Source organism: Dermacentor andersoni, chromosome 1 (genome assembly GCF_023375885.2).
Source record: "Dermacentor andersoni chromosome 1, qqDerAnde1_hic_scaffold, whole genome shotgun sequence".
In the NCBI taxonomy this organism is placed as follows: domain Eukaryota; kingdom Metazoa; phylum Arthropoda; class Arachnida; order Ixodida; family Ixodidae; genus Dermacentor; species Dermacentor andersoni.
Genome location: NC_092814.1, coordinates 293971207 through 293996706, shown reverse-complemented (window position 1 = coordinate 293996706; position 25500 = coordinate 293971207). Strand labels below are relative to the sequence as shown.

Below are 25500 nucleotides of genomic sequence, written 5' to 3'. Positions count from 1 at the left end.
CATGTCTAGAATTTCATGCTCAATTTATTATGGCCCCTTTTCAAGTGGTTTCATTTTTTAATCGTTTGTTATCGTACTATGCATCGTGCACAACTAAATCGCATACTGCCCAGAGCTCCATGGTGTTTTTGCAAGTTCACTCTTTATGATATTCCCATGTAGTGCATGACATTTTATAAAACCTGCTCCTGCTCAAGGTTCCAAACACAGGCCAGCAGTACCAAATAAATAAACAAATAAATAAATCACATTCCATGTGAAAGGCACAACATTTTGTTTTTATTGTAATGAAATGCTTCCAAAACCAAACCAATAAACAAACCTTTAAGTTCTGTGTGCAAAGACTGTTAGAAAACTGACAACGGACACCTGTTACAACCTATAAACGCACATACTTGCGTGCAGACACACACACGCACGATGCACACTCGAATGTGCAATACCAGTGCCATTAATTGATCAGTTTGGCTTTACCCCTCCCCCTATCTAGGAGCACCCACTTAGCTCTTGCAACCCATGAAAAATGGGTACGCTCAACTGATATCACAGTCAGAAGCTACGGCAACATCTTTCAGCGACAAAAATCAGAACACAAAGGTAAACTTCACAAACTGCAGATCTGCTTGGGACCTTCGGCACACTGAAACTCGCTTTGTGCCTTTCGACACTAAAGTTCCGGCACACAACAGCAACATTAAGGAAAGAAAACAGGACAGCAGCACTTGGCTGTTATGTATTGGAAGCCTCAAAATATAGAACCCACAGGTTACGAGTCAACGGCGCCAAAATACGCTTCAATGAACAGGCGGTACAAGAATGACGAGGCAGACAGACGGCTGAAAGCAGGTCTGTTAACACACATCAGCCAGACTGTACTATGAAACAAGTATGACAGCTTGTCGGGAGGCTCTCGTACTGGCTGCTAAACAAGCTGACTGCTTCCCTTCTCTTGTGGGTGACTGCATTCAGATATCCCTAGGTGCACAAGCTAACACATTCTCAACCATTCACAAAGCTTTCTTTGCTGACAAGAGAACCAAACTGACTGTTAGTTGAACAACAGCAGATTATCACACACAAGACACTTTCATACGTAGTGCTTTACTCACAAACCTGAACAAATATGGAAAGAATGACAAAGTTAGAAACTCACAAACTATTTACAAAATGTTGCCGAAACTGCATTTCTAGTTGGACAGACAGATTGTCGCACCAAAAGCAGAGCATGGCCCACACGCACACCCCAGCATTTAATCTGGCAAAAATACACATCCCCTTCATAGACCAAGCTATGTTGCCAATGCAAAAGCTACTATGCTAACCTTACAGTGGTAACATTAGAATTCTCATTGGGCTCTTTCAATGCCTGCTTCATCAAATTACACTGCAATAAAGACCGCATTTTTGAGCACTCAGCAGCTTGCATACAAATGTTACATTGATAACCTAATTTGCATAGCAAATAAACCTACCTGAAATGACTAGAACCATTGGGGAGTCATTGCTCACTACTCTATGCAAACCCTCCTTTCTCCTGCACTTATGTAAACCTTTGGATATCCAACTTCCCTCCAGCAACGTAAGCTCGCTTGATGGCACAAACATGCTGAAACCGTTACCTATGGCCATAACTAAACATATCTGCAGGCGCTGCAATGTCAGACTGCAAAGAATAATGGCAAGGCAAGCTGCCTAACTAGTGCGCACACACGAGGAAAAAGAATACCTTTAGCAGTGCTGAACCTTTCCACAAAGCAAGTGTTGATTTATTGACACCCACCTTGAGTGAAACATGCAGTACACTGCAGTCTCATTTTATTTTTCCATTAAATAAATAAAGCCCCCACCCCAACCCTCTTTAGCAGCTTCTTTGGGTGGCTGCATTACTGCATGCACACCTTAAAAACAAGACAGCATGAGCACAAGGTAAAGGTGTGCAGTACATCCAACCTACTTTCCTGTAGGGTAGCAAATGATAAAAGCTTTAACGATGCATTCTCAAGTACTTGTACAATTACAACCAGCTTAAAAAGGGGGGACATGTAAAACAAGGCAATCCTTTTGCCAACAACACCTTTCCTTTAAAACTGAAGGACACATGCAGCCTGGTACTGCACTCAAACCTGGGCAGCCAAGGATAGCAAATGAGCATACTGTTGCCATCCAGAGAACCTCGAGGCATGCTAACTACTTGTAGCAGGACTCAGACTGACGAATCTGTAACCCTTCCTCCGGGTTCAGTAAAGTGTCTTGGAAAAGTACCCCTTGGCATTGCGCAGCTCACTTGGGGTTCTGTTTCAATATTTATGACAGTAAATTGACTGTGGCTTCTGTGGAAAGAGGAACATGCCAAGGTTCCATCATTGCAATTTGTTGGTAAGCTGTCAATCAGTCCATCATAGGGGACGCTGCAGCTGGCACAGTTGGTGGTGCTGGGTTTGCAGCGCTCAGGTGGCTGGGTGCAATTGGTGACACCACAGGTGTTGCTGGGGCAGGTGCTCTAGAAAACCGCTCCTGTGATGACGTGCGCACACGGGCCTGGTTTGAAGAGGGGAAGCTCTGCACAACACCAATTGGTTTGAATCATTAGTTAAGAGAGGATTAAGGTAAGCCCTTATGAAATTCCCACTAAGGCTGTTGTGTAGCCTGACTCACAGCAGGGTGTGGCGGCAGCATGTTGACAGTGGGCGGAGATGGGGAAGGCAGCAGGAATGCAGGTGGAGGCGCTGTAGGCCCAGTTGGATGAAAGAGGGGCTGTCCACAGGTCTGACAGCGATTTAGAGACCCAGATGGGCTTAGAGCCTCACGTGGCAGACTGCCCAGCACACTACCAGGGCCTCCACTAACCGGAAGACCTGTACAATGTAGCAAAATGTCTAAGCTTAATCCTCTGAAATGGCATACCCCACCTTTATGGTAAGAACAGGGGCAGAGTAAAAAGAACAATCTGCCTGGCAGGTAAGAGAAAACCGAACGAGAGGACTACTCACTCAATTACACAATCAGTGTGCACAGTTACTTTATGTAGAGCCCTCCAGCTATCAAGAAAAAAGCTTAATGATTTCACCACTTCAATGTTTTCAAAATCAAAGTACTGAAATGGCTTTACACTACAGCTAACTTCCATTAATTCAACTCTGATAAGACCGACGAGTTTATAGAATTAAACAGGAGGCACAAAAAACAACACACAGTAATGATTCATTTGGTAGCATTTACCCACATTCCAACGCACTTCTAAATCGAACGCACACCCACATTTTATGTGTTTAAAGAAGAAAAACACCATAAAAGTGACAGATCTCCTAAACTAAGTAGGAATCGAAGGTGCACCAGACTTTTCGGCATGAAAAATGCGACATGCCTCCAATGTTCGGGGAACAAAAAACAGCGAATTTTGCCTTCACAAAATGTAATTTTATTTACTGAATGCCCATAGTCATCACTTTCAAGCACTTTATTGCTGTCTATGAGGAACCACAACATCTCGTCCTCCATACATTCCATAGTGCGTTTCATATTCTGCATTCATCAAACCACTCGCTAGTTTGTCCTCCGACACGTTATTCTCCAGGATGCCAAGAACGTGTGACATGACTTGTTGCCACTAGCTTAACATGCAAAATACTTTATAGTTTGAATAGGCTGTCGTAATTGGACACAGCTTTCTGCCGTTGTTGTCCAGCTATGTGCAAACTTCTTTTGTTGTCATCCATGTTACCCATCTTGTGATGGAATAGTGATGCCAGCTAGGCTGGCTCTGGCGGTAGGCTGATGCAAATGCAGTTTTGGTTTCATATCAGACTGCACCACCTAAGCTATTTTCAGATGAATTCTTTTGGGGAAAAATATGTGCATATTATAATTGGGTAAATATGGTAATAATTCATCGTGAGCTACCGTTTTCGCTTTGAAATCTCCCTGGTGTAGGCTGGAAATAGGCATTTTCTATGGGAGATATCGTGTGTTCGACACATTCCCTGCGCACTTAGCGCTGCAAAGACTGACGCTGCTGCATTGGAATCACCACTGCAGCCAACACTGGGGTCGGGTGCATGTGTGATGACCAGCCAAGTTTGACTTATTTGGCGAAGGCCAATTTCAGAATCAATGAAGCTTTGGTCCCATAGAAATGTACGGGCCCTTATGTATGGCAGTGTGTCCCTGATGCCGTATTCTGTAACAAACCACGTCATTTGCCCATCTTCTGGTTCTTCATCCCTGCTTTGGGCATGGATAGTAGGCCACCACACCGTAGTCTTTAATGGGATGGTACCCTCGACGCTAGACATGATAAATATGGAAAATGGAATGGAACATTTCAAGAACAAGTCCTAGTTGCGTCAAACCTATTTAAAACAAAAAATTAGCTGTGTGAATTTGATCACATTTGTAAAAACTAATTATGGGAGTTTATCCATGAATTTAATAATAAACCATGTTGTGACGAGACATGCTGGACAAGTGACCATGATTGACCGCAACACAAAAGAGTCCGAAGAGGATGAAGTGCAAATGATAGTGTACGCTGGCGTGGCGTGTACAGGTGGCGACCAAGGCGACTACCGGACCGCTCGGGCACTCGCCTCGAGACCTGTTGGGACTAGGGGATGACCCTAGGTGGTTGATGGTCCACCTTGGCGCCAGTGCCTGCGGTCCCTCCCGAGAGCATGGCCGCCAGCAGTACTGCCGGCAGAATTATGCTGCCAGAAGCCGGTGGAGCTTTTTGCCAATGGGCCGGCCACACCCATCGAGCCATAGAGTGGCAGGTGTCCCTCCCCGGTGCCAGGGCGCGGACAGCTCCACAAGTCGACAGACCCGCACAGTCTGTGTACCATGAGTGCACAGCCACAAGACTGAGCTTGACACAGTCGTGTATCCGGTGAAACTAATACACGTAGGATAGCAAACTATACTGCATATGCAAGGATGGTTAGGATTGGGTTACAAAGCCTGCTCTTTATTCGCTGTGTTCTTGTTTTTGTTGCATGTTTAATGTCATATGTGATTAGACATGAAGGAGATGAAGGCAATGTCTGTTCCCCATGCATCTCTTACAGGGTGCTGAGCCACTGGGCCCATGAACCTTTCACAATTGGCAAGCATGCCAGGATTGGCTTTTAACACCTATAGACAACACTCCCACACCGCAGTGAGGCATGGAAACTGACAAATTATACAGTGTTGGACGAGAGCTTGATCTTGGGGAGGCAGTGCTAAGAGAATGGGTGGAGGAGGAACATGCGAGACTACGTGACAAGAGAGCAGAATAGCACAATGCAGGGAAAGAGCAAATGTCCCTGCAGCATAATCTACTAGAGCACGAGCAAGACAGTCCTCGAACTGAAGCTCAGGCTGCAGGAGGTAGCCCACAGGCTGCCGAACACGTAGTGCAGGCTACTGCTTTATGCTTGTGTTGACAAAGACGTACAGTCCACACAAACTTATTCCCTGACCTAGACGTTAATCTGCAACACTTCAAGTGCGTTGAGACATGCCAGGAATGGCCGCAAGAGAAATGGGTGCTCTCGCTGAGTATCTGCATGACTGGAGAAACAGTAACCGTCACTGGTCACCTGGATCCGCTCGCCACCTTGGACTATGACGAGCTCAAGACTGCACTCCTGCAGCGTTTCCGGCACACTGCGGAGAGCTACCGTGAAAAGTTTCGCCATGCCAGGCATGAAGACAACGAGAATGGTATGCCGTATGCAGCTAGGCTGTCCGGCTACTTCATTCACTGGATCAATAGAAATTGCGGAAAAAAGTTAGTGCCCTCAGACACATGATCATCGGTAAACAATTAATCGAGGGCTGCTCCTAGAATGCAGACAGCTTCATGGCAGCTCAGACTTTACAGAATCTAAGCAAGCAGTGGGTTACTAAGGAAACGATAGCGCCCGCATCAAGGACCAAGTTGGGAAAGAAGACGGCATGGGGTGACCGTCGCCGTCGCTATCTGATGCAAGCACGTTCACGACGATCGCTTCATTGGACAGCCTGCCCTACCGCATAATCGCTGCCGTCGCTATCTGATGCAAGCACGGTCGCGACAATCGCCTCGTTGGTTAGAAGCACTTAGTTTCCAAATCTACAGCCGTGCGCTTTCTTTTCACCGGCAATGTCGTGCATTGCCGATGATCAGTGGGCGGATCAGCCATCTTCCGTTTCGGCGGCGAGAAACTGCGTGGCCAGGAACGATTCCGACACAAACAATGAAGACTAACGCAAGCAATTAAGCTGTTTGCAGAACTGCCCCGAATGAGTAGCCAGCAAGCAACATGCAAGCAGCGCAGTTGGCGCGGTCCATTCGTGATTCTGAGGGTGGGGCGGCGTAGAGCTGTGGGCGCAGCCGAGCTGTGCGTGCAGCCCATTCCTGTTCGAAGGGAGGGAAGGGCGACGGGAGAAAGGCGCGCGGAGATGGCTAGAAAATGAGCGCACGGTGGCTGTTGGAGCAGTGGCCCGTACAGCGGCTCGAATTTCTCATTTTCTTTTTTTTTTTTTCTTTTCAAGGATTTCACATTTCACTACCGTTCGGCTCGGACACCAAGCAGTCAAGCTTCATCGCTATAACCGATAATGCGGTGACGGGGCATTGTAGTAAGCGGGTTATTTCACCATGCTTCTTATTGTTATAACTGATATATTGTTAAAACCGGCATCGACTGTATAACGAACCTTTATTTTAGAGCGCAGCTCTTTGGCGGCCGTTCCTGCGTTTCGCGGAGCCCTTGTGCCTCGCCATAACCAACTCCGTAGCTAGGGCCAACACGCTGCTCAAGCTGCATGCGCTCCTGGCAGTATCTCTCGCACACGGTGCGAGCCTTGCTCTCTTCGCTCCTCCTCCAATGCCACCCATGTGCGGCGGCAATCAGAGCGTCGGCTCGGTGGCGGCTGACCTCGATGATGTGCTGCTGCGTAAGCCGAAAAGCATAGCCGCTGCCGTTCGCCACTGCATGCAACCCTTCTCTCCTCCGTGGCGGCAACCGTGCGAGGGCACACGGTGTTCTCTGGTTGCCGAAGCATCAGCTCGTTATGAGCAAGTCACGGTGAGCACTTCCCAAGCCGAAATGCAAAGCCACCTTCAGTTGACTCGCTAGCAGCGTCAGCTGCATCACTCAGTCACTGCCATCTCTTTGCCGCACAATGTTTTTATGCACCTATGAGCGGCTCCAGCAACCTCCCGATAAGCGAGGCAGCTGCGCCAAGCTATGCTCCGTTTGCGCCAGCTGGTGGGAAATGTTCTGCACCAGAAGAATTATCCGAGGCTCGCAGACGGTTTATATTATAATATAATCCGTCTGCCTATATAAGTAGTTTATTCTCAGCCAGTTCTTTCCAAGCCATTAGCGAGGCAACCAGTGGAAGTCCTTCGTCTGCCGCTGCTGCTAAACGAGCTGCCCGGGCAGAGGTCTAGCGCTGTCATCGCCAGAATCCAGAGGTGCGCTACGCCGAACCAGGCATTGGTGCAGCAAGTCTAGCATATGTCCATCTATTTCTACGACCACAAAGCTACCTTCATGACAACCAAGAACTGGGAGCGGAGTGTTTCTTGAAGAAGTGAAGAATAAGAAGTTGTAACTGTACATGCCTAGCTCGAATTATTTGCCTCAGTACCGTATTTACTCGCATAATGATCGCACTTTTTTGTCAAAAGAATTAATGCAAATTCAGGGGTGCGATCATTACGCGGGTTTAATTTCCCGCAAAAAGAAAAAAAATTTTACATCCCGCGTTTGCTGCGGGATGACAACAGGCCAACAAATAGGCGGCTGCCGCTATATGTAGTGCGAGACATCAAAACAAAAATGGCGGCCGGCGGATCAAGCCGAACGCAACGAACGCGATTTTCTTTTTCTTCTCGTGAGTACATTACGTGCATTTAAACAGTTTCTTCCGTATCAGTAATGAATTAGTAACGTTAATATGGGCAAGTTTGCGGCAATAATGTAGCCATGTCCACTTTGAGGGGACAGAAACAGATGGGCGCGCTTAGCTGCCAATGACATAGAAACACATGGCGGGCATGCTGCGGAAACTGCGGCATTTGTCTTCACTACTATCCTAATATGGCACGTTTCCACTAAGGGTGGGCGAATATCTTAGCTGTGTTACAAGCGTCAGCGTATGAATAGGGTACACTTCTAACGTATCAGTGTAAACGTGGCTACTATTGTTGCCGCTTGCGATTTGCTGCAAGCCCACGAGTGCAGAAAAGAATCGAAAGACTCCTTTGTTGTTGTTGTTGACCACAACCATTATAAAGCCTACACATAATAAAGGCAAGTTTGGTTGTAGCTTTATTTTTTTTGTCATGTAAGTGCAGAAAAATGATGAGAACGAAATGGGGTATCTGCTTAAGAATGTTTGGTGCGTGCAGACCGCTTGGTTTGTCTTGAGTCGTTCGCGTAGCATTCGACAGATGGTAAGTGCGATCATTATTAGCTAGACTTGGCACACGGCATATCGCTGCGGCAAGTTCGGGGTGCGATCATTAAACGAAAAATTGTAAAAATCTTTTTGACAACTAGATTCAGGGGTGCGATCATTACGCGAGTGCGATCCCCGCCGATCCCCGTGCAATCCCCGCCAGTGATTAAATAAAACCTAGAATCACTGAGAATGGAATTGGTCTGCAGTCTGCGAAGCATGGTGGCTTGCGCTCAGTCGAGGTCGGGGTGGGGAGGTGGGTACACACGTCTCGTCTCCTTGTAGAAGTTGGTAATGTCAGCATAGGATTTGGGGGCCTCTGCGAAAAACAGTTCTGGATAACGGCGGCCAAAGTAGCCGCCCAGGCAGCAGTGAGCATTTCCAGTGCCATGAAGAGATTAACTTCCATTAGCCGCTTCACTTCCATATTTAGCAACAACCACTGGATGAGCCTTCCACGGTAGGCAGCCTTAACACTCCTCATGATCCTTTGGTCCAAAGGTTGGATCACAGATGTGCAGTTGGGAGAGAAAAAAAATTAAGCGGACGTTCGTCAGAACAACGTCTTCTACGTGGTGGGCATTGCAATTGTCCAAAATAAGGCAGATGGATCTGCCTTGCTTCCACATGTCCGCATCAAAGGCTTCCAGCCAGCTGGTGAATATCGCGCACATCATCCACGCTTTGTGCTTGGTAGTGTACTCGACTGGCAGCCTTCGGTTCCCTTTAAAACACTGTGGCTTCTTGCTCCGGCCAATTACGAGGAGGGAATGCTTGCCAGAAGCGTCCATGTTAGAGCACAAAAGGATGGTGACCTGCTTTTTGCTCCGCTTGCTACCATGACATTTTTCTCCCCTGAGGTCGAGTGTTTTCGCCGGCAACATCTAATAGAAAAACCCACTCTCATCCGCATTATAAATTTCGGAGGGCTCATATTCTTGAAGTATATTTTCGTAACTTTCCTACATCCAGGATAATGCGCCTTCGGCGGCGACACTCGCCGACTCCCCAGACAGCACCTTGCGATGATACAGTGCCCCGTGCCTTGAATCGGCTTAGCCAGCCAGCGCTCGCCTTAAAGTTATCGTGCCCCTGAATGCATGCGAAGTCAATAGTCTTCTGCTGCAGAAGGCTTCCAGACAAAGGCACCTTGTTTGCTCTTTTGTCGAGGAAGCAGTAAAATATGGCTTTGTCCTCATCTTCGTAGACCGGCATTACCATCGTGCTGTGCTGTGCACGCGCTCCGTTCTTCAGTGCCGCCATGTTTTCTTTGGCTTTCAGAATTGTAGAAAGTGAACTGCATGGGATATTGTACTCTTCCGCAACATCAGACTTGTTCCTGCCTTTCGCAGCTTCGGCGATGATTGTAGACTTCTGTCGCAACTGTCAGAAACTTGTGCTTTTTAACAGGCGGAGGCATCTTCCCGACAGAACAAACACAGCGGGTGGCGAGATGAGTGAGATAACACGGAAAAAGAGACTCATTATCACGTCGTTGCTGTTGGCGGTGAAGTCAAGTGAAATGTCACGTGGCTGCATAGTTGCCAACAAATGGACTAGCAAACCACCATTTCTAGCGAACGAACGGAAAAAAAAAAAAAAAAAAAAAAAAAAAAAAAAAAAAAGATCGAACATAGACAGCAATGGCGGCGCCCTGCGCACCAGTGTTGGGGGAAACGTCAGATGAGTGTGCTGCAGCAGTTTTGGTGTTTCTGAGTAGCCAACTGGTTTATGAACTGAAAAAAAGTTGCAGGTCGCTACCTCAAACCTTCGTTAATGCAGGACTGCTTTATAAGAGCTCTTTGTTGTTGAGAGGGACAAAATGCATTAAGTTCTATGGCCGCTTGCCGGGGGTGCCAGATTATTTCATTGCTGCGACAATTTCGTTTTTGAGGGCTTTTGTTATTGAGGGGTTTGACTATATATACCAAGTACTGCCATTTTGCAACCTGCTGTGGTCCTAATTTTGTATGAAATGCACTTCTTACATAACGGACCTTTAGTGCAAATACCATTCTTTGCATATTCAGACCAGTTTTCTTCCTGGCTATCTAGCTATCCACCTATCCCACCAAAAATAAGGGCCAATATCACAAATAGTTGCCTAACAATGTGGGTCATTCGCATGAGTATGTGCTACTCTTCAATAAACCTCTTTGACGCTAACTTGTGTAGGTGCCCCTGTGGCCAATGGTCATGTGCCAACAGTGTACGTGCCACTGGGCGTGCGTAGACAGTGTGCCGCCGCCGAACGTGCAGCGTGTGATGATGGAAATGCGAAACAGGAACCTGGCTGCGGCGTCTCATACATGGCATGTTTCGGCTATCCACACACTTGGATAGTCATCGTAGGCAAGTCCCGAGGGAATTTTTTCCGCTTGATTATTACGGTCTACTGTAATGAGCATCAAGAGTACATAGACCCAAATTTTCAGTATCTGAGCATAACAAAATGTTTATGTAGTAAAGCAGAGTGCCAATTTTTACGACCTCGTTTATATTAAGGTTCAACTATGTTTAAATTGCCTAGAGAGAGAAGGTAGTGCTTCAGCGCCATAGTTATTGCAGCATTACCAAAAAAAAAAAAAAAAGATGCCGCCGAGTGTAGTTGCACGCTTCTGACTGTGCCAAATGCATAAAGTGAACATGCCCTGCGCACGTGCCAAAATGCCACAAGTCCAGCATATTGCCCAGCAGTAATTGCTTGCTGCTTCTACATGAGTTGTTCTTGCGGAGGCAGTCAAAGCGATTGTACAATAGAAGAAAACTTGAAAATTACTGCATCGCAAAAGAGATAAAGAATGCTGTCGTCTAAGTCAGCATATACAGTCGCCGACCGATTTTCCGGACTCCGAAAATTCCGACATGCCCGATTATTCGGTCAGCTTCGCGGCACCGCCACTCTCCCCATAGACCATAATGTATAACAACTGCCGAAAGTTCGGACACCTTGCAACCTCTCGTCTGATTTTTCGGACACTTCTTGAGCCAACTTGGTTGAGAGCACCATGCACCGACTCTGACAGGTGCATGGTTCGACTTGCTGAACGCCATTTTTGTTTTGAACTGCCCCACGAAGTGGCGCTACTAAAAATCTCCGCTCATCATCGTTCCTGCCTGGTTCGATAGAGTGGCTCTGCAGCAGTTCCGGTTTCAGCTTAGTAAGCCATGTCAAGACAATCTAGCAGCTGATTTGTTTCTTCGCGCACGACGCTGCAAGCAGGCCACGTTTTTTCGTTTGTGTGACTGGCGTCGGCACGGTGGTGTTGGCTTTGTGTGCTGTGTCGAGGTTTCAATGATCCAACGCGGCATACGGAAACATCGCGTCAAGTCTCTAATGGCGCCGACAGTGCCCGCGCAGACTGCGCTGGGGAATGCCGGCAAGCCGGTGCCGGGAGGCCTAAGATTTATCGCCTTCCGATGTGCTCCCTACTGACGCGGAAAATATTCTGCCGAGACGTGCGCAGTGGTTGCATTGTGACTCCGGACACTGTCTCATTTGACAGTTTCACAGGTGCTGACACTGCTGTACTGACGTGCGCAGAACTCGACGACGGCGAGATCATTCATCAGGTTTCTGCTGCACCACCGGACGATGACTCTTGAGTCGGAAGATGACGCACCATGTGCTACGCTGCCGTCGCATGCGGAGTGTGTACAAGCAGTGACTGTGCTTTCAGCCGCCTATAGTGACCGTACGACCCTCTCCGAGATTCAGGCTTATCTGATTGCGCGTAAACGGAATAGTGTGCAACGGCGCATTCACGATTTCTTCAAGCCTACTGCCGAGTCCGAATAAGTGCGTGGAAATAAAGGATTTCATTTTTTTTTTCTTAAGGGGGGACACTGCTCTTTGCGGCGAAAAAATCCATTTTTTGAAAATGAGATTTTCGATATCTACAGCTAATATTCCTTTAATTCACTAAGTTTCGAATCTCAGGGAAGAGTATTTCGTCCGCAATATCAATTTATAACATCACTGTGAGCTGAATTCCGCGCAAAAACAGCCCTTTTTATCGCGGCGCATAGCTCTTTTTCTATGCGCGCGATCGCAGCCATCTTGGTATCGTCGGAAAGAGGAGCCTTCCTTCTTTAATTTCCCCCCAAAAGTGACTCCGTCGGTTCGCCAGTGACGTTGAAATCCGGGGACAAAAAGAAGTCCGAATGCGCGATCCGATTCGTTGACTAGCGCACGTGACCAAAAACGCGTGCTGTGGTTGGCTGCGCGAGGTTCCCGTCGTCTGCTCCACTCCGCAGGCGACGCGACGGTGCGCCTCGTTGTTCTCAGTAGTACGTTTGTGACAAGTGCGGAACTATGTCCAATCCACCGAGGAAGTTCGCCACGAGGAACAAGTTCGGTAAAAAGAAGAAGCGAACAACTTATAACTTTCAGAAGCGCTCTGTTCCTTCGGAAAACATCGAGAATAGCCCGCCGCCAACCGCAAATGTTGCCCAAGCCGCGGACGACGCCGAAGTAGGCCTAGCCAGCTCACCAACGAGTGAAGTTGTTACGGACAGCGGCCGCGTTCGGCATGACACTGCAATGTTGCAACATGCAGATTTGCTGCAGAGGGATATGAATGCCAAAAGAAAACTTCAAGTCCTTGCTTCAACGCCAGCAACAAAACGGAAGTTGGATTCCCTCACTAACGCCGACGACGTTGCGGCCGAACCAGTCGACGTGGAGGTAGTCTTCGCTATCGTTTGTTTGGACGCCGTGAACGAACTGATGTCGTTTGTGAAGTGCAAGGTGTGCGGCGGTAGCGTCACAGTAGGCAAACGCGAACGAGAATATGGCCTTGCCATAAAGATTGTTATCGCGTGTGCGTGTTGCGGTGATATCGCATCGGCGTGGAGCTCGCCCCGCGTGAACGGTAACCAGAAGTGCAACCCGTTTGTTGTGAACGTTCTTGCCGCGCGCGCGATGCAAGCCACCGGGAATCGGCGAACGGCGCTGAACGATATTTTTGCCACAATGAACATCTCCCACCGTGGTCTTCATACGAAAACGTGGCAGCGGTATGTGAAAAGGAAGCTGGCACCCGCGGCGGCACTTGCTGCCGAGAAGCAGACGGCACTGCGCGCGCAATCGGTTCGGCAACTGTACGACGAATTGGAGCTTGGAAATCCGGGAAATATTGCCGTGTCATACGACGGTTCCTGGATGACGCGCGGCCACTCGTCTCACATTGGCGTAGGCGCCGTCATAGAGCTGTTTACGGGGCTAGTCCTCGACTATGTGGTGCTCAGCAACTTCTGCGCTGGTTGTGAGCGTGGGCCAAAGGATAATGACCCGAGTTATAAAGCTTGGAAGGAGAGCCATGCCTGTCAGAAAAACACCTCCAAGAAGGCCGGCGAAATGGAAGTTGAAGCTGCCCTCATTCTTTTCCAAAGGTCACTGCAGCGGCATAACCTGAGGTACACCACCCTACTCTCAGATGGTGACAGTCGCGCTTTCCTTGCGCTGCAGGAAGCCAGAGTGTATGGATACATTTCAGTGGAAAAGGAAGACTGTACAAACCACGTACAGAAACGTATGGGCACAAGCTTGCGAAACCTTATTGCAAAGCATAAGGGACCTGGATTGGAGAGCCTTGGTGGTAAAGGCAAACTAACTAACGACTTAGTCACGAAGCTGACACGATATTATGGCTGGGCCCTGAAGACTCACAAGGGTGATGTGCAAGGAATGAAACGGGCTGTGATGGCAACTTATCACCACACAACATCAAATGACTTGATATCGGACCACAGCTACTGTCCACCAGGACCAAGCTCGTGGTGCCGGCAAAATGCAGCAAGCGCTAAGGGTGAGGCAGCCCCTAAGCACCGCTACAATTTGGCTCCTCATGTCTGTGAAGCCCTGTTGCCCATTTATGAGCGCCTGTCTGATGAAAAGCTCCTTGAGCGATGCCTACGGGGCAGTACTCAGAACAGCAATGAGTCTCTCCACTCCCTGATATGGGCACTGGCTCCAAAGGAACAGCATGCTTCACTGTTCACCGTGCAAGCCGCAGTAGCTGAGGCAGTCATGAAATTCAATGCTGGCTGTGAGACGACCTCTGCAGCAATATTGAAAGAGCTGCACCTCAACCCTGGTATACCCAGCATGAAACGCATGGTGGAGAAGGACCGCCGTCGAGCAGTTGAGTCTGCAAAAAAGCGCAAGACCACTACGGACATGCAGAATTCTTTCAGGAAACGCCATTTGGGTGGCCGTAGTCAAACTGACTACATTCCTGGTGGCTTTTAGCTACTTTCACTGCGAAATAGTGCACAATTTTTTCTGCACTTTTGATTAAAAGTGACTTCACTTCTTTTTTCTCGTTTTCTCAAAACACCGATTTTTGACTTCTTGCTGATTTGCAGCAACCATATCTCTGCCTTCAAGGCAGGTAGAGGCATAATTTTTGTTGTGGCTCGTAGCTGAGTGTACAAAGCACACAGGGGTAGGAACAGATTTTGGAATTTATGCTTTAAAATTTTTCAGTTCTGCTTTAGATCAGACAATAGGGCACCCACAATTGGAACAGTGAAGATTGAATTGCTATTAAACTACTAATATTTAATGTATCAAAAAAGTATTCCTACCATTGTGTTTCTTATGTTTTCTAGTACCTAGGCGTGTGCCAATATGAATTTTTGTAGCGCAGTTTTTTTTCTATTGTTTCCGCAAATGATGGACAATGAATTTCATTTATCTTCAGAACTAAATGGCCTATTGGAAAAATAATTACATATTTGAAATCAGCACAAAAACCTTAACAAGACTGGAAAGTTTCATTAATATTGATGGAAAAAGATGATGAACATTAATTTAATAGCAGTGTCCCCTCTTAATCTGCTTTTTCGGACACCTGTTTATTCGGACATTTCTGCAGTCCCCGTGAGGTCCGAATAAACGGTCGGCGACTGTAACGTTTAAAGATTAAGAGTTTTAAGATTTTTCAATTCATCATAAAGATGCATCATGAAAAGGTTCATTAGAACTTCAGCTGCATTACACTGATTGCATTTATATTAGTTGCAGAATACTGCAACTACTCATTTAAGAACTGCTATGCAATGATGCAGATTACATTATGCAGAGTGCACAAGGAGAGGGGGAAAAGAAAGGAGATGGCACCTGGACTAAGAGGCCTTGAAGAGTTCGGTGATGGATTGTAAGGTATTGGGCTTGACACCGTCCTAGGCCGCATAGCGTGTGCCGACATCTCATTGAAGTGCCTAAAAAAGAAAAAAAGAAAAAAAAAAGAGAAGAATTCGTTAAAGGCATGTAAAGCGAGACTTGTACATAAAGATCGGAAACATTAAATGAGCGGTTCTACTACAATTACCTACAAAGTAGGTGCCTCCTTTATGACCATGTTTCAATAAAATTTGCCCTAACCTTTTCAACACACTCCCAGAAAGAAATAGTCGAATTTCATTATTTCGACCTTGATGAGACAACAGAACTGACTTAATTATTTAACGGGTAGAATTTAAGAGCCAGAAAAAAACCCTGAACCCCCAACTGTTTCATTTGGCAGCATTTGCCCAATTCTAATACACTCCCAAATCTAATGTGCAACAAGTCTTTATGAATACATAGCAGAAAACTGACAAAAATGACAGAACTCGTAAACAATGTAGAACTCTAACGTGCACCCAATTTTTAAACAAGAAACATGCAGCAGGCCTCCTATTTTCGCAATAATAAAAATATGAAAACAAAGTTTAATGTTCATAGAATAAAAATTTATTTACACCTAATTTCCACTGCTGTCACCGATTAAAAAAAAAAGAAAAAAAAGAAAAAAAAAAAAAACTTATTCAGGGGTGGAAGTGTGTCTTGGAGCCCTCCTGGGTGCAGGTAAATTGCACTTTTGGAGCAGGCGGGGAGCAGCTAAATACTGTTTCAGAAGAGACAGAAGGGGCACATCAGACCTTATTTTCCATTAGAGTAGAGGAGCATGTATCATATCTTAAAAGGTTGAACTTGATAACATTGTTACAAAAAGAAGCTCAATCACCTCGGACCATTGTATTACGCAAGAAACCCTGGTGTGCTAGGCTTAAGCTCGCAGAAATGCTACAGGACATCACTGTACACTGTGCGTTCAAAATGGTGAACAAGTATTGCACTTCACTGTCTCGTACCACAAAGGATGGCACAACATCACTCGGCGAACAACACTGCATGCCCTCCTTCCGCAGTCCTGCAATGCCTATTTGAGCCTTACAAGTGCACTGTAAATTTCTTTTAGTCACTTTAGCACCTCTTGCAGACGTGTGTTGGCATCCTCGAGCAGGATGTTGCTACTCTCCACTTTCCCCAAGCCCTTGTTTCTAAGACCAGTGGTTATTAGTTCTTGGGCATTGCTTAGAAGAGATTTGAATGAAGATACTTTGGTAGGGAAGAGAGACTTCTCAGTGAGAGAAGTGCGCTTGTACATGCTTTGCATCTCGTCCTCACGTCACCGTTTTGCAGCTCTTACACTCCTTGTTCACGCTCCACATGCTCCGTGAACGTTTGTGCATGCTGCACACCAGGGTTGGTAATACCGAACGATTAATCAATGAGTTGGTTAAAAGTATCCCACAAACAATCTTCATTGATGTCCACCTTTCATTTAATTAAGTTAATAAATTAGACATGTTCGATTTATCATTTTCAAGAGATTGACAGGAGTAGTGCGAAAATTTAGAAATTGTATTAGAATGGCCGTGCACGAGCACGGACTGTGCAGCTGTGGTAGAGCAAATGTCAACTGTTTTTCTGTGTCCCCAGTGATGCCGAGCCGAGCACTTCCCCTCTCTTCCCCCACATTGCACACGCCACAACGCCGACCGAAGCCATAGACTTCAAATGTTCTCGCAATTGAAGGCATACCATAGCAACCCAGTGGCTCATTGTTGTGTCACTCCCAGTCCACTAAATGCATGGCACAGCATTCACGCCGGTTTGAAGCATGTATTTCACATAACAATGGAGTTCATGTCGATTCCAGCAAATGTATAGCTATTCTATAATATTCTCAAATGTTAGTTGTGTGGCCATTCAAGGAATGCGTCTGTTTCACGCAAACATCCCAGCTAACTGACATTACTTCACTCCATAGAAAAGAGCATGTGGCTTAAAATCTTAAACCAGTAATTTTCTTTTCCCCTCTGCATATTGCAGTTTCTTGCATATTTCAGTTGGGCTTCACCTTTAGCTTTTGCCACTTATTTTCTCTTTAACTGTACTGTATAGGGATTCACTAGTGCCATGTGTCTTGTTTAATTCTGCTCTACGTGCCATTTCAAAACATATATGTATCATTTATCTTTTCAAAGCCACTAGTGCCAACTATATTCCACATTTATCTAATGACTTCACAACAATCTCAAACGAAATGATGGTCCATGCCTGAACTAAATATTTTCCTTGTGCATTTTCCATCGGTCTTCTAGACTAACCACTTCACTAGCATGTCCTGTGATGCACACAATTCTCGAGGATTTTGAAAGCACCTGACTTTACTTTGCTACCTTAGCATGTTAAATAACTTTTGATTCAGCTTTTTTTTTAATCAAGCGGCTGGCATGTTGTCACCATCCTATGCAAGAACTTGTTTTGTTGCCATGTTGTGATGGCAATGACGGGCTCTGATAGCAGGCTGTTGCAAATACTGTTTTGCATCCAATATTAGAACTGTGCAAGTAATTTTCGCACAAATTTAGAAAAGAAAAAAAAAAAGAAAGGTAAAGTGAGTATTAGAAATGGTAACTACGGTAATCATTTGTAGTGAGCCACTGTTTTCGCTTGAAAACCTCCCTAGGGAAGGCTAAATTTTCAGCAGGAGTCTGACACTCCCTATCCCTTAGTGCCACAAAGACCAGTGGTCGTAGAATGACATGACTTTGTCATGATTCTGTTGCCTAACGAATTTCCTGTTGAAAAAATTTTGCGTATCCTTCAAGCACAATCGAAGTTAGGTACAGTTATCGGACCAATGAGCAACTTCCTCTTTCATTTCCACGAGCACGATGGAAGCTACACGCAGGGGAGATGGCAAGGGGCACAAGGTAGCAATGCCTCGCTGGCACCGGCCAGAACTTTAAAGTCTCGGCAGCGATACGGCTCATGCCAGCACCCCTAAGCGGCCGCGGTATCTACGCTACGCTTTTTATCTCTGAGGCCATACGTAGCAGATGCAGCAACACGCAGCTGCCGTGTGTAGACAGGCAATGCAAAGATGAAATGGTTTTTCTCTCTTTTTGAGATCGCAGACGTACTGTATTTACTCGCATAATGACCACACTTTCTTGTCAAAAAAATTGACGCAAATTCAGGGGTGCGATCATGACGCGGGTTAAATTTCCTGTGAAAAGAAAACTTTTTCTTTTTTCATCCCGCATTTGCTGCGGGATGACAACAGGTCGACAAATAGGCGGCTGCCGCTGTAACAGTGCGGGACACCAAAACAAAAATGACGGCCGACGGAGCAAGCGGAAGGCGCCGATCGCGGTTTTTGTTCTCGCGAGTACATTACGCGCACTGAAAAAATTTCTTTCGTATCAGTAATGAATAAGATCGTTACTATTGGCAAGTTTACGGCAATAACGTAGCCATGGCCACTTTGAGGGCACAGAAACAGAGATGGGTGTGCTTAGCTGCCAGTGACATAGAAACACATGGCAGGCACGCTGCGGAAACTGCGGCATTTGTCTTCACTACTATCCTATTACAGCACGTTTCCGCTAAGGGTGGGCGAATATCTTAGCTATGTTACAAGCGTCGACGTATGAATAGGGTACACTTCTATAGTATCTGTGTAAATATGGCTGCTATCGCTGCCGCTCGCGATTTGCTGTATGCCCACGAGTGCAGACGAGTGGAATCGAAAGGCGCCTTTTTTGTTGTTGTTGACCACAACCATTATAAAGCCTACAAATAAAGCCAAGGCATGTTTGGTTGTAGTGCGGAAATTGATGAAAGGAATGAAATGGGGCATCTGCTTAAGAATGTTTGGTGCATGCCGACCGCTTGGTATGTTTTGAAGAGTAGTTCACGTAGCATTCGACAGATGGTAAGGGCAATCATCACTAGCTCGACTTGGCACACGACATATCGCTGCAGCAAGTTCGGGGTGCAATCATTACGTGAGGGCAATCATTATGCAAGTAAATACAGTATCTGTGCATGATATTGTCGCACACTGAACCTCACATTCCCATGAGGAGCAACCTGCAGACCATACAGTTAAACCTCTATATAACAAACAAATACTTGTACAGTCGAAACTCGATATATCGAACACGGATATATTGAATTAGTGCGTATATCGAACACTTTCTATATCACCTGGAAAGTCGCATGCATTTTTAATTTTTTTATTTCGAACGGGATCGGACGTAAAATGGATGTATTGAATGCCACCACCCCAGATCAAATTCACTCTGTTTACAGGTGGTGAGCTTTCCCGCAACACCCTCGAAGATAGCAACGGCGCGATGGGCATTACAGACTGCTGTGCACCATAGCTGCACACACCGATCGTGCCATTTGAACATAGCAGCGTACGCACGCGGCGGTTTGGCTAGTTCAATGTCAACGACGCATCATAACGCATTGCATTTACTGCACTGACTCCTCCTCGGTGCCGCGCTCTGCTCCTAGCCAGGACTGGTGGTTTGCATCCACCAAGACGCGTGACAGCGCGCGCTCACTGGGCTCACTTAAAGACGCCTTGGCAGACGCCACTCAATACTTTGTTAATGACAGAGTTTCAAAATGCTTCGATTGACGGCCGTGGAGATTGCAGCTGAAGTAGAGGCAGAACGAAGATGCTCCCGAGGTTTATCTTGCAAGCGCTGATGTTGCCCCGCTCCCAACATCCAAGTGGGTCTGTAGCTGCTTTGGCCCTTCTACGCTGCCACTACGGCGCAATAGAAGGCATTGGCCTATCGCTTGTGGATTGTTTAGACTATGTTGAGGGCTCTGAATTTAAGCACGCGGCTGTCGATAAGCAGGCTACACTGCTGCGGTACTTGCAGCCAAATAAATAAATACTTTGTGTGAAGCTTCACGTGAGTATTTACTGCGCCATGATTCAGGCACGATTGGGGATCATTGTTCGGAGCTGACATTCAGTTGCACCACGCATTATTGGCCTGAGACTTCGCGCGGCTGACAAAGTCTGAGCGGCCTAGGCTAATTGCGTGCGGCGCAATCGACCACGCGCTCACGGCTGATGAAGTCAGCGCGGCCTAGGCTAATAGCGCGTGGCGCAACCGAACGCGCGCTACGAACAACAATCCCCGATCATGCCCTTGGTTCATTGATTGATTTGCAGAAGTTTCAGACGCGTTTTTTAGTGCGATTTTATATATAGAATTATTTCGCAATCACCCGCTGTTCGATATATCGAGGTTATGAATGCTTGATGTTTTATGGCGCAAGGGCCAAGCATGGCCAAAGAGCGCCATGTCCGTGGTAATGACTTCGCAGTGTAATCATGAGTTTGATGAAGTTGGTGTGACGTGGCTGTGGAGGGGCCTTAAAAATGGTCGTGCTAAAGTGCGTAAAATCTGTATAATAACATTATGGCGACGACTTATGACGTGTACTATGAACATTAAGATGCATTTAAAAAGAATGATACGATGTGTAAAAATATATAAGGTTATAGGATATGCTAGAGCACTACTGCCTCCTTGGAGCCCTTGAAAAACAAGGGCCTGGAGGCATGTGCTATGCAAAACTTATCGCAGCGGCATCCTCTGGAGCGAGGATGCTCTACGAATTTAATGGGCATATAACGTGTAGTACGACATCATTTAAGAAGTTGAGGACTGCTTTGGTGTCAAAAAGCGGTTCCTTACCAAGAAACATAGCCGGGTGTAGAGGGATGTAATAATGGTAAGCAAGTGGAAAATGTTTCTTTCTCTCCCTTTCGGCTTCCAGACACTCCAGGAGCACGGTAAGCCTCTCACCGCATCTACCACAGGTTGGAGGTTCACTTCCAGTAAGCAGATAATTATGGGTGCCAAATGTGTGTCCTATTCTGAGGCGACAGAATAGGACATCTGTTTGGCGAGATCTTGTTGGGGAGGGCCAAAAACCTAACTGTGGCTTTATAACGTGCAGTTTATTATTTATTTCTGCGTCCCACATGCGTTGCCAGTGGTTTCGCAGTTTCTTTCGTATGTAAGGTTTCAGATCTGTGAGAGGCACCAAAGCAGTATTATTAACAGCAGGGGGTGCAATTGACGTAGCCATCTGGTCTGCCAGAACGTTACCTTCGCTTCCCCGTGGCCAGGTACCCAGCATATGATGATATGCTGGTTAGATAAGCTTTGCACAAGTCGGAATAGACCTCAGTAAGTACAGGATTTTTATGTTTGTAGGGTGACATTAAGGCCTTCACAACACTTGGGGAGTCTGTATATATAACGGCTTTTTGGAGTTTTGATTTCTTTATATGCTTTACAGCCGACCATATAGTGTCAAGGACCCTGCGTGTGTCCTTGAAACTTATATTTTCCTTTACTTTAACTGTTACAATTTCCTTTTCTTTTTTTTCCAGGATGGGCACGACCGCGAGTATGCGGCGTGCTCCCCATCACAGTTTACACAGTGGAGAGCATTCTCACAAGCTTCAGATGTGTGTTCGTGGGCACTGCATTTCACACATGTTTGGCGGCCCCAGCAGCTCTGCGAACTGTGGCCGAAGCGCTGGCATTTGAAACATCGGAGCGGATTGGGCACGTACGGCCTGACACGGAGCTCGACGTACCCGGCCTCGATTGACTCGGGCAAGACACTTGAACCAAAGGTAATTATGAGGTGCTTCGTCTGGATCTCTTTGCCATCCCTACTCATCTTAATTCTTCTGACATTGATCACATTTTGCTCACTGAAGCCCTCCAGGAGTTCCGGCTTAGTCAGCTCAAGCAAATCATCATCCGACACAACACCACGGGTGGTGTTCATTGTACGGTGCGGCGTTACTGTTATGTGGGTCTCCCCAAATGACACTAGTTACTGTAGATTCTCATATTGTTTCAGGTCGCGGAGCTCCAAGAGGTCACCGCTTGCCATCCTCGACACCTTGTAACCTGGACCAAAAACATCAGTCAAGGACTTTGAGACAAGGAATGATGATATGGTTCGAACTGCTTTGTTTGGCTTTTCAGAGTGAATAAAGTGGAAGCTGGGGAAATTCTGGATTTGGTGTCCAAAAAACTTGAAGACATCTTCAGTGCGCCCTCATTTTTGAGGGCGATCAACAAGGGAGGGGAAAGAAGTTTCCATGAAATATGTATACATTCGGCAACAGCGCCGACCGCCCACCATGGAGCCCAACGAGGGGACGCGGCAGAGCTTGCATAAAGTCTGCACGACGCCAGTCGTACGCCGTCAATATAGCCGAATATGGTGTACCCAAAGTTGGATAGCCACACAGGGTTAATCCTTGCCGCCAAGGAGAAAGGAAGTAAAAAGAAGAGAGAAGGAGACAGGAAAGGACTAAAAGTGGGAGGGAAAGACGAAGGTTTGAGGAGAGAGACAGGAAAAGGCGACTGCCGATTTCCCCCAGGTGGGTCATTCTGGAGGTGCCAATATATCGAGGTTAGACTGTATAACGAAATCCTCAATTTAACAAAGTATCCAGCTTTCCATAACTTGTCCACAGAACACCATGTATAACCTTAATGTAATTGTGTTTATACACAATTTCAATATAAACAAATTTCAATGCTGCCGAAAAAGAATATTGAGACAATGAAAACTTTCGTGGCAGACATAAATAGTCAAATGATTGCATTACAAGCAGCTGCTTGCAACCAATTGCCTTTTGCGCGACCAAGAGCGACCACCGAAGCAAAGCAGTGTCAAATTCTGTAGTCCAAGGGCGATAAGATCCTGTCCTGCCCCGTGCTCTGCATACTTTGGGTGCTAGTGAAAGCTGAGCCGATGATGGTGGCTTGATGAGCACAGGTCTTTCCCCGCGACTAAGGGGGTGGGGGGTCAAGCTTTCGGCTACTCATGGCTGTCAGCGTGGCTGAGTGTATACACAGCCTGCAAGCCATTTTAAATTTAATCTGGCGTGTGTGCGTGTCTGGGCGTGCCAAGATGGCGTGGCATCATGCGTGTTGTCTCCCTGCACATTTAATAGTGGAGGTTGCGTAATCTTGACTTTCACAGACGCACTGAAGCGAGAGCCAGACGAAGCATTTGCTCCCCACTGCGAGGGCTTTTCATGATAATGTAGGCCCACTGCGGGCAGCACTATTAGCCGCGGGGGCGGAGTGGACGTGCAAGCATGGCTGGCTTAGCTGAATTCGTACCACCAATCTGAAGGTATCATTTGCACGGCATGAAACTACCTTTCATCACTGCCTCTCAAGTTGAACAAAATTACTTTTTCTCATTCAAATTTGCTTTTTTCGATTGCCCAATTTCCCCCAAAATTTTGCGGCCCTTTCCTTTTACGTAACATTGATAGGTGACTGCACTTATTTGCATAAAAGGTAGAATTTCAATACAAAGAAATATAACGAAGCAAACTGCCGATTTTACCAGCTTCATTATATCGAGGCTTAACTGTATATTTTGATGCATAATGCTGACCTGCATCTTGCCTTATATACTTCCCTCAAAAAGTTTTGTGAGAAAAGTCAGCACCTCTCCTCGTCCATCTCCAGGCTCGATTCAGACTCTGAAAGGTGGCGGCAGAGGGACTCGCGGCGGTCCATCTCGAGCTGCAGCTTGCGCTGAAGGCGCACATTCTCTTCACGGATCTGGCGCTCCTCCTGAGCAAATTGGGCCACCTTTTCATTGTGCTCCTGCTGAGTGTCATGGAGCTGGGCACGGAGGCGTGCCAGCTCCCCACGCAGCCGTGCCACGTGGGCCCCCAGCGCAGCTGGTGTGTCACGCCCGGGCTCTCGAGGCGATGGCGGTGCTGATGGGGGCTGCTCGAGCCGCTCCTGCAGCAGCCGCTTCTCCGCCTCCAGCTTGTCCATTCGCTTCCACAGGCGGTTCACCAGTGCCTCCTGCTCTTGCTCCAGCGTGCACTCTAGCTCCACCTGGCAACAAGCACACAGTCACTGATGTGAACAATCGGCCACATCTGCACAAAAAATAGACCCAAACCTCGATATAACTGAACGGGATATAACAAAATAACAGATATAGCTAAGTAAATGGTATTCTCCTTGAAATTTCCATAGAGATCTATGTATTTCAAGCCAAGTTTTTAAGAAGTAAAATTGTGTTGTTAATGGATACAAGTACCCGACACACACACACACACACAAAAGAAAAAAAAAAAAAAAAAAAAAACGCCGATTACGATACTCCCTAATGCAAAATTTGAGCCCAGCTCTATACATGCTTTCATTTCACGACTACTGGCTGGCACAGACAATCTGTCTCGTGCCGCAAGTTGCAAATGGAGCGAACTGGGGCGTGACTGCCTCGCTAATCTGGAGATCGCGCTAGCCAGCGCGTAAGTGACACGTGGGCGCGATTCACAGCAGCCCCCGCCGACAGACCAAGATGACGCGCTACTCTGGTGCCATCTCGTAGCCATTGTGACCGCACTACGCTTCTCTTTTCCCCTTTTGCCATACCCTCCTCATCCGCTTTCCCTCTCCCGTCTTCCATCTCCTGGTGTGTTCATGCGCTCGGTTATGCCGATGTCGACATTCGCCGCAGGAATGCCTAAGAACTAAGCGCCCCCGCCAACTAAACTTCATGCATACAAATCGCTCATTAGGCCAAAAATGGAACACACATGCACCATCTGGGATCCTGATAATAAAGACAATATTAATGCAGTGGAAATGATTCAGTGGAAAGCAGTTAGGTTTATTTCTTCCAAGTACCGCATAACTGACTCAGCAACAACTATCATGCAGGATCATGGCATACAGACATTACAACTAGGTGGAAAATTATAAGGGCTAAATTTGTTTTTCTACTCAAAAATAACAACCTCGCAATCCATCCTGTTTCATATGCCCAACCATTAACCACAAGACAAACTAGACATCACCACTCTGAATCCCTAACTCCCCATCATACAAAAACTAATGCTT

General features: G+C 46.7%; 1 protein-coding gene across 1 annotated transcript in view; it reads right to left on the bottom strand.

Annotated features, from left to right (window-relative positions):
• Positions 1 to 257: 257 nt before the first annotated feature.
• The window catches only part of LOC126548582 (coiled-coil domain-containing protein 6-like), a 50262-nt gene continuing 25019 nt past the window's right edge, over positions 258 to 25500 (bottom strand). Inside the window, exons 4-7 of the mRNA XM_050196831.3 lie at positions 24086 to 24486; positions 15557 to 15657; positions 2656 to 2855; positions 258 to 2559 (exon numbers count right to left, since the gene is read on the bottom strand). Coding sequence (XP_050052788.1) covers positions 2389 to 2559; positions 2656 to 2855; positions 15557 to 15657; positions 24086 to 24486 — 873 coding nt within the window. The 3' untranslated portion in view covers positions 258 to 2388. The remainder of the gene's footprint in view (positions 2560 to 2655; positions 2856 to 15556; positions 15658 to 24085; positions 24487 to 25500) is intronic.